Source organism: Myotis brandtii, unplaced genomic scaffold (assembly GCF_000412655.1).
Source record: "Myotis brandtii unplaced genomic scaffold, ASM41265v1 scaffold604, whole genome shotgun sequence".
NCBI lineage: Eukaryota > Metazoa > Chordata > Mammalia > Chiroptera > Vespertilionidae > Myotis > Myotis brandtii.
Window position 1 is genome coordinate 1,892,868 of NW_005370286.1, and position 9,791 is coordinate 1,902,658.

At 53.8% G+C, this 9,791-nt stretch overlaps 1 protein-coding gene across 1 annotated transcript in view; it reads left to right on the forward strand.

The window, feature by feature from the left end:
* The first annotated feature begins 5,280 nt into the window (after window positions 1-5,280).
* The window catches only part of LOC102245363 (scavenger receptor cysteine-rich domain-containing protein SCART1), a 10,609-nt gene continuing 6,098 nt past the window's right edge, over window positions 5,281-9,791 (forward strand). The window contains exons 1-5 of the mRNA XM_014550558.1: window positions 5,281-5,365; window positions 6,413-6,730; window positions 7,857-8,153; window positions 8,665-8,987; window positions 9,379-9,703. Of these exons, the coding sequence (XP_014406044.1) occupies window positions 5,281-5,365; window positions 6,413-6,730; window positions 7,857-8,153; window positions 8,665-8,987; window positions 9,379-9,703 (1,348 nt within the window). The remainder of the gene's footprint in view (window positions 5,366-6,412; window positions 6,731-7,856; window positions 8,154-8,664; window positions 8,988-9,378; window positions 9,704-9,791) is intronic.

Below are 9,791 nucleotides of genomic sequence, written 5' to 3' on the forward strand. Positions count from 1 at the left end.
CTTTCCCTTACCGCCACCCCCCTCCACTCACCAGGCACTTTATCCTTAGCTTCCTCACTCCCAAGCTCCAAGGGCCCTTCCTTTATCTCTAGAATATAATCACGGTTGGTAAATGTTCCATGTGTGCAGGAAACACATGTCTAGTCTACTCTTGCGTTGGCGTGTTCTGTGAATGGCAGTGATGTTCCGTTCTCTGAGCTCCCTGCTGCCTTTCCGTCCAGCAGGTCTACCGATTGCCTGAGTGGGCCTGTGCACGTGTCTGTTCTTCCCTTCAGCTCTACCCGTTATTGCTTCATGTCTTTGGATGCTCTGTGGTTTGGTGCATTCACATTTAGGCTTGTTCTACCTTTTATGGGTGGATTGGTCTTTTAACCATTAGATAATGTCCCCCTTTCTCTCGAGTAATTTTCTCTTATCTGAGATCTCTTTCTGATATCAATATAGCGTGTAAATTAATGTTTACAAGAGATATCTTTTTCTACTTTATTTTCAACCTACCTCTGTTGTGTTTGAAAAGAGTTTCTTATAAACAACACATATTTGGGTCATGGCTTTATTATTATTTTTTTGTATGCACTTTGCCAATATCTGTCTTTTGAGTTATATGTTTAGACCATTTACATTAAAGTATTATTGACATGCTGGGGCTTAAGTCTAGCTTTTGATTTTTTGTTTTAGATTTGTTCCCACTGCTTCTCCTGCCTCTGTTGTTGTTTTTTCCGTCTCCCTGTGAGTTGTGTGAACATTTTGAGAGTTCCATTTTGATGTATTTATGTTTTTGAGTTTTGTGCAATTTTCTTATTGATTGCCCTAGATGTTAAATACATATGTAACTTATCACAACCTAATAGTACTTACAATTTACTAGTTCAAGTGGAATATAGAAACCTTACGTACATTTAGGTTCTTTACCCTCCCACTTTAAAAATACAGTTGTCCAAAGTACTTCCTCTATGTACATTGAACACCACTTCAGGTAGTGGTATAGCTTTTGCTTCAAACATAACATTTTTTTCCAAATAATACACAGTAGAATATTACTCTCAGGTGTATAATACAGCAATTCGATATTTACATAGCTTACAATGTGATCGCCCCACAAAGTCTGGCCAGTTTTTGTCACTTGCAAACATTATAAATTTCTACCTTTCTTAAAAACAAACAGAAAAACAAAATACTGTCATCACCATTGCAATTATTACCATGACCATTTCTATTACTACCTATGGGTTAACCCAGTCAAGTTTTTCTGCCCACAGAGGTACCCACTTGACAGAAAATGACGCGGAGGGGGCGTGCTTAGCTTTGGGGAAATTCCTAAATCCTTCTGGGAACCGCTGGCACCCGGTGAGCCCAGGTGAAATGTCAAAGTCCACCAGACAGCCTTCCTCAGCACAGGAGAGGGGGAGGGGGGTGGAGTCTGCCAGGAGAGAGAGAGAGAGAGAGAGAGAGACAGAGAGAGACAGAGATCTCAAACAACATTCGATGGAGAAACTCACAAAGCGAAGGACAGTCTATAGTGGCTCTCAACCTTCTGGCCCTTTCAATACAGTTCCTCATGTTGTGACCCAACCATAAAATTATTTTCGCTGCTACTTCATAACTGTAATGTTGCTACTGTGATGAATCGTCATGTAAATATCTGATATGCAGGATGGTCTTAGGCGACCCCTGTGAAAGGGTCATTCGACCGCCAAAGGGGTCTCGACCCACAGGTTGAGAACCGCTGGCAGGTCCACTCTGCCCTTACCCACTGCATCGCTGCCTCCCTTCTTGGAAGCCCCATCTCAGTGTTGGCATTTTCTTTCTGCTTGGAGGCCTTTGTTGAACCATTACTTACAGGTGTGCCTACCAGCAACACGTCCTCTTAGTTTTCCTCCATTTGAGGATGTCCTTGTTTCCCTTCATTGCTGATGTCTGTAGGGTGGTTTCACAGACACAGGGTGCGGGCTTGACGCATTTTCTTTCCGCTCTTCCACCTGTCGTTCCTCCGCCTGCTGCCTCCGCGCAGATGAGAAATGTGCAGTCGTGCACGTTGGTTTTCCCTTGTAGATAACGTGTCCTTTTTCTCTGGCTGTTTTTAGGATTCCTTTCTTTGTCTTTCATTTTCAAAAGATTAGTTCTGATGTGTTTTGATGGGAATTTCTTTGGGTTTTATCCTGTTTGGAGTTTGCTCAGCTTCTTGAATCTGTAAGTTTATGTCTTCCACCAAATTTGGGAAGTTTTCAGCCATATTTAAAATTTTTTTTTTAGTCTCTCTCTTCTCCTTTTCAGATCTCCAGTAATAGAAATATAAGAAGTTTTGCTACTGTCCCAGAGGTCTCTGCCGCTCTATTATTTTTTCCTATTTTCTCTCTGTTGTTTACATTGAGTAAATTCTATTGGTTTGTCTTCAAGTTCACAGATGCTGTCCTTCATCATTTCCATTTTACTAGTGAGTCTATTCAGCACTTGCCAGTGCTTGGTCTTCCACGGGCTGAGAAACAGTTAAAAAATTCAGGCAGAGCAGTCTCGCTTCCCACAAGCTAGGGACTGCAGGCTGGCAGCTCGATCCTCAGAGGGCTCCCTCTGCCCCAGCAGAACCAAAACCTCCTCAAGCTGGGGCACAGCCAGGGTGCGCGAGGAGGATGAAGAGGGTCTGGAGGGAGTTCCTGTGGCATCCAGTCACAAAGAGCCCTCGGATTTCTGTAACAGGCGAGAGGCCATCCAGCACAGCTGGGCTCCCTTCCCTGATGTTCTCAAAGACCGGTTTCCTCATCACACTCCTGCCACCTCATTGTCTTGCTTTGAAGATAGACGGCCAGGCTGTGTTTTCTGAAGGAGCCAGCAGTGTTCTTCTTGTAAATTAAGTGGCTTATCACTTCTTAGACTAATAATAGCCAAGGGGAATCATTTTCTGAGGACTGGTTTCTAATAGAGAGGGTGTCACAAAGAAATGGATGCACATGTCGACTGCCATTTTAATTCCAGTGGGTTAAATCTGAAAAGAAAGAAACATCAGTTGAGTTATCAGCTATTGAAGTGTGTGTACATTTTGGGGGTACACCCTGTATATTCTCTAGTTCCATGAGCCAATAGCAAGCAATTGTTAAGAACACTTTTGCTTAAAAAAGAAAAAGTATTTTTTACTGTCCTATTTTTGCTGTGTTATCTAACTAGTTTATTTTTTATATATTTGATGACACTACAGGTGTCAAGGAGGGTCCATGGATACAAGGTATAAAGTGTACCTTAGAATACAGAACTTCAGTAATTACATTAATAAAAATAAGAAAGCAGCCACCTGCAATCAAACACATTACAGTATTTTTCTTTTAAATATAATGGGCATATTTTGTTTTGGAAATAATACAGGAAAGAAGTGAAAAATAGAGCTAGTAGTAATATATCAGATAATTGGTGTGAGTTTCTCTGTGCACTTTTGTTTTTTCTCTGAGTGTAGTGATTTAATAACAGTCCAGGGCTTTGTATGCTTTTCTTTGTACTGCAGATTAATAATGATTCACTTTGTAGTGTGGGAGTCAGATTCAGATCATGGATTAAAAGAATTATAATGAGTACTAAGTGTGTATCCTTAAAATTTCAAAACAGATAACTTTTACATTCTCTTTCTGTAAATATGTTAATTTCAGTCAATAAAATTTTTGTCTTAGCATTACTTAAAAAATAACAGCTTTATTACGATATGATTCATATACCACAAAATGAATCTTTTACTTCATTTTTTAAAATATATTTTTATTGATTTCAGAGAGGAAGGGAGAGATAGAAACATCAATAATGAGGGAATCTCATTGATTAGCTGCTTCCTGCTTGCCCCACACTGGGATTGAGCTCACAACCTGGGCATGTGCCCTGATCAGGAATCGAACTGTGACCTCCTGGTTCCTAGGTAGATAGATGCTCAACCACTGAGCCACCCGGTCAGGCTATGTTGGATGCTGTTCTGAAATCCTTGTCAGGTGATTCCGACATCGAGTTCACCTTGGCACTGCCATCAGCTGATTGTCCTTCATCATCAAATTGTGTGCTTCGCGTGGTGAGGGATTTTCACGCGTATCCTGGGCGTTTTGGTTATGGTGTTGGGGAGACTCTTGATTCTTTTTAAATGTTCTGTTTCAGCAGCTGGTCACCTGTTTCAGCTTAGGGTATAGGTTTTGGCCTTCTTTTGTGGACTTTGGTTCCAATGACAGTTTAGTTTACAAAGCCCCTGCAGAACTACCCGGGCCCGTCTCGCTGTCCTGGTGCTGCGGGCCCCTGCTCAGTCCCGGCGGGTCCCCAGGGAGCCCGGTGTCGCCGGTCACTGTCTATGGGGGTGGTTTTCCTGCTGCTGTAGCTGCGGGCAGACCGGACCACTTGCCTGATCATGGGTCTGGGGGAAGCCGCCCCGTCAGCAGTTCCCAGCAGGAGAGGAAACCCACAGCTGGGCCCTCTGCGCATGCCTGGCGATGCTCAGAGCTGCGAGGCCATTGGCTGCTGTGCTCACAGACCGAGAGCAGGAGCCACTGATAAGCCCTGGAAAGGCTCTCGCTGTCTCCACTGGTCCCAGGAGGCCACTGGCAGCCCCCACGCCTGTACATTTGACTCTGGGCTCCATCCCTGCCATTGCCCCAGCCGAGTGGCCAGAGCTGGCTGACGCCCCGGGGGCGGAGGGGCCATGAGGGCAGCTCTCTGGGCCTTGGGAGTCGGGCCCCTTCTCCTCACTCTCCGGGCAGTCCCCATCGGTGAGTTTCTTCTTCCTTCATCCACGGAACCTTCTGGAGGCAGCGGCTCTGTAGATGCTGAGATGCTGAGTGTGAGGACCCCCGGCTCTGACCAGCTGCCTGGGTCTCGCTCAGCTCGGAGGGGGTGGGATATCCTGAGGTAGGAGGGTATGTGGACTCCAAAGTTCAGAGCCCTGGAGACTCTTGTCCCAACACTGAGCTGGTCCCATCCCAGGTGAACCCAGGGCTTCCCGCCCCACTGCTCAGAGCCTGGGGTGTGGGCTGGGTCAGAGCCTGGATGAAATGAGGGAACATGGCTGGGGTCTGGTCTCAATGACCTAGACCCGTGGTCGGCAAACTGCGGCTCGAGAGCCACATGCGGCTCTTTGGCCCCTTGAGTGTGGCTCTTCCTAAGCCTTAGGAGTACCCTAATAAGTTAATAACAATGTACCTACCTATATAGTTTACGTTTAAAAAATTTGGCTCTCAAAAGAAATTTCAATCGTTGTACTGTTGATATTTGGCTCTGCTGACTAATGAGTTTGCCGACCACTGACCTAGACTGACAGGAGGTGCGATGGGTCCAACAGGGGGCTGTTCCACCCCCTGTGCCCTGGAGCAGGGCTGGGAGGCGGGGGTGGGGGACGTTGCTACCCCTGGCGGTGAGGCTGAGCATCGGGCATGGTGCTGGGACATGGAGGACAGCTATAGCCCCAGGGAGACGCCACACCAGGCTGGGGGCACAGGGGTGTGGGAGCCGCTGGTCCAGAGGCCGAGAGGCAGAGTCCTGGGCAGGAAGCTGCAGAGAGGGGCCTGCATGCAGTCCTGAGGGAACAGCATGGAGAGGACGGAGGTGAGGCCGAGCCCCTGCGGGACCTGCCTACAGTAGCATGGGTGCGTGTGCATGTATGCGTGTGAGAGAAGAAGGTGAGCGTGTGTGCATATGCATGTGAGTGTGCATTCATGTGAGTGCATTCGTGTGAGTGTACGAGTGTGAGTGTGTGTCAGGGCAGGGAGGCAGGAGAGGGTAGCAGCATTCGGTACCCTGAAAGCTGACGGAAGAAAACGTCACTGCCCAGGCTGACCTGGGGTCCAGCGAGGAGATGACTACACAGCTGGACAGAGGGGGCACCCAGGTGGTGGGGCGGGAATCTGGTGGCAGTGAGGTAGGGGCGGGGGAATGGCACCAGGGGCCCTGTTGTGTGTTAGGGACGCAGGCACTGGTGCAGTTCACGGGCTGGGAGGCCGTGATGGCTGAAGGCCCCAGCAGGAGGTGGGAGGGCCTGCTTCCTCCGGGCCCTGGCGGGTCTGCCCTTCCGCCTCCTTCCCCACGTGAGTCCCGGGCAGCCCTGGTGGTGGTCTGGGGTGACCCAGGCTGGGACGAGGTGGCCCCCCTCTCGGATGTCCTGGGGCCGCTGTTTTATTTCCCTGCACCAGCCCAGGACTGGGGCTGAGGGTGGAGGGTCCGGGGCTGTGATGAGGTGGGGGTTGCCAGGGGCTGAGGAAAAGACCAGGGTGCGGAGGCCTAGGAAGGGTGTGGCTGGGGGCAAGCTTCCGGGTCACTTTTCTAATCTGGCTCTACCGACAGCAAGGCCTTGGGGTTGGCCCCAGGCAAATGCCGAGGCCATCAGCACTGGGCTCACCCTCAACCGCCCCTCCCCTGGCACCCGGTGGTCTGGCCCCGCTGAGGCTGGACTGTCCCTCCGCAGGCGGACCGGGCAACCTGAAACTGGCGAACAGATACAGTGAGTGTGACGGACTGGTGCTGGTCCAACATGAGGGTGTGTGGGGACACGTGTGCAACCAGGACTGGACGCTGGCGGAGGCATCGGTGGTCTGCAGGCAGCTGGGCTGCGGCCAGGCTGTGGGGGCTCCCAAGTATGTCCCGCTGCCCCAAGAGAGGAAGCAGCCTGTGCTCCACAACGTGTCCTGCAGGGGGGACGAGTCCTCCCTGTGGGAGTGCAGCCTCGGGGCGTGGACGCAGACCCAGTGCCCCCACGAGTGGATGGTGGTGGCGCTGTGCTTCAGTAAGTCAGTGCTGGGACCGTGGGTGAGGAGAGCGGGCGGGAGGGGAGGAATCAGGGGACGGGGTGTGGGAGGGGAGGCAGGCAGGTCTGTGGCTCTCTGGGTGGACTCCTTTTGGGCACAGGAGCCCGCCTGGCCCCTCTAGCCAGGCCCAGTCTCATCTCCATTCCATGTCCTTGCAAGGCCCTGTTCTAGGTGCTGGGCATGCAGCTGGGGATAACCCGCACCTTCCTGCGGGGCAGAGCCTGGGCTCCCCGGGGAGAGACAGAGAAAACCAACGACCCAGTAAAGCAGCAGCTGGAATGGGTACCTTGCTGCGGGGCAGAGCCTGGGCTCCCTGGGGAGAGACAGAGAAAACCAAGGACCCAGTAAAGCAGCAGCTGGAATGAGGAGCGGGAGTCAGACAGAGGGTGGGGGGCTGGGGGGGACTGCCCGGTCTTCTAGACACTTGAGGAGGCCTGAGGGGCCCACGTGGGTATCTAATCAGGATTTCTCACCCAAAGGCAGGGGTGTCTGTCTGTGGGCACTTAGTGTCCCGCCTCTGACGCAGCCCCACTGCTCGGGTTGTGGGGTGCAGGCGCCCTTTTCAAAAACGAGTAGGTTGTCAGGAGCATGACAGCAGCGCATCACACCAGGCGCGGCCCCTCTGAGGGGTCCTTCTGATCGAGGGGCCCTGTGTGACTGCCTGGTCAGAGGGGCCCCCTCAGCCCAGCACTGACACCGGAGGAAGGAGCAGGGCCCGCCTCTGGGGCTGGGACCCCGGGCGGGTGGAGAGCCTAGGACAGTGATGGCGAACCTATGACACGCGTGTCAGAGGTGACACGCAAACTCATTTTTTTGGTTGATTTTTCTTTGTTAAATGGCATTTAAATATATAAAATAAATATCAAAAATATAAGTCTTTGTTTTACTATGGTTGCAAAGATCAAAACATTTCTATATGTGACACGGCACCAGAATTAAGTTAGGGTTTTTCAAAATGCTGACATGCCGAGCTCAAAAGGTTCACCATCACTGGCCTAGGAGCTGCCCTGCCCGAGCGGAAATGTCTGTGGAGGCGGCCGCAGGCCCCCCGTGAGGCGGGGACAGCAGCGGCTGCCCCTTCTGAGTGTGGCTCCTGCTTTCCAGACGGTACTTTCCGGGAGATCCGGCTGGTGAAGGGCCGAAGCCCCTGCTCCGGGCTCCCCGAGATCAGGAACCTGAACGGCATTGACCGCCTCTGTGGCCTGCACAAGACGGAGGCCACAGTGTTCTGCCAGGAGCTGGGGTGCGGCCCCGCGCTGCAGGCTTCCCGCCAGGACGCAGGCACTGGCGGGAAGTACATGACTTGCCAGGGCACGGAGCCCACCATCCGAAACTGCAGACTCAACAACAACCTCCGCAGCGGCTGCGACTTCCAGCAAGACGCAGAGGTGGTCTGTTCAGGTGAGGCCACCGCCACGCCCGCCCCCTTCCCGTGGAGGACACCTGTGCTGCTTGCTGCTCGCTGCTCAGAGGAAGTGGAACAAATGGGGGGGGGGCGGGGGGAGAAGAGGAAAGCGCTGAGTCAGAGGTGAGAGGGCATTGCCCACATCCACCCCAGAGTTGGGGCAGGCTGAGGCAGTGCCCTGTGCCTGAGGGCCTTGAAGTTGCCTCCAAGATTGAACAGGGCCTTGAAGCCACCACCTGGGCAGGCGCAGGCTGTGACATGCATGGGCGCCTGCAGCAGGTGGCTCTAACCTCTGTCCTGGGGGAAGCACCCAGGGACCCTGCTTTGTTCTGCGTGCAGGGCGCACCGGCCTCTGGCTGTCAGTCTGTCCGGTGCTTGGCGGACGCACTGCCTGGATACAGAGGACCTCCTCTGGCCAGAGCGCCCTGTGGTCCAGGGAGATGGCTCCAGGTGAGCTGTTTACCTGAGAACACCTGCTCCTGACTGAGAATTTGTCTCCTCCCCCAGGACACATTGAGGCCCGGCTGGTGGGCGGCGAGCACCCTTGTGCTGGGCGCCTGGAGGTGAGGCGTGGCCTGACCTGGGGCACTGTCTGCGACGAGGACCTGGACCAGGCCACAGCCCACGTGGTGTGTCGGGAGCTGCAGTGTGGCATGGCCGCGTCCACACTCCCGGGCGCACACTTCGGCCAGGGCTCTGGGTCCGTGTGGACGGAGGCCTTCCGCTGTGCAGGCAACGAGTCCCTGCTGTTCCACTGCCCTCGGGCACCTGGGCACCAGTGTGGGCACGGCCAGGACGCTGGGCTCAGGTGCTCAGGTGAGGCCGGGAGGGTGGGCTCTGAGGCTCCCCTGCCTACTCTCCGGCCAGCCTTCCTCTGGGATTCCTCCTGGGTGCTCCACCCCAGCGCACAAAGGTGCCTCCAGCCAGGGGGGTGTCCTGTTCCCGTTAGAGGAAGTGGCTGCTGTGGGTTGAGGGGAGGGGAGGAGAGGGGGGCTGGAGCCTTGTCCTAGAGGAATGTTCTACCCAGGCCCCCCCAGGGCAGGCCACGAACTGTGGGCTTCTCTGCACAGATGTGTGAGCCAGTGCTGAGCCTGGGGAACAGGGGGAGCTGGTCAGAGCCAGGTGACAGCTCGGTGGCCACCACACGGGGTGCAAAGAAAGAAATTGCCCTTTGCTGGGTCTCCGGGTCAAAGGGGAGCCTGACACCCAGTCCCCACAGAGTTCCGGCTGGTCAACGGCAGCAGCAGCTGTGAGGGGCGCGTGGAGCTCCAGGTTCAGGGGGCCTGGGCACCCCTCTGTGCCGCCCACTGGGACCTGGCAGACGCCACCGTCCTCTGCCACCAGCTCAACTGTGGCAGTGCCCTGGCCGCGCCCCGAGGAGGTCACTTTGGGCACGGAAGCGCTCCCCTCTGGCCCGACAGGTTTCACTGCGTGGGGACAGAGCCCTATTTGTGGAATTGCCCAGTGAGCACCCTGGGCGCCCCCGCCTGTGCCCCGGGAAACTCGGCCTCCGTGGTCTGCTCAGGTGGGTCAGCAAGAGCGATGGGCAGAGGGGCTGGGAGTGGACGGGGCTGAGGCGGGGGGCGGTCCTCTCCCTTCTCCAGGCCGAGGGTGCCGCCCCTGCCCCCTGCCAG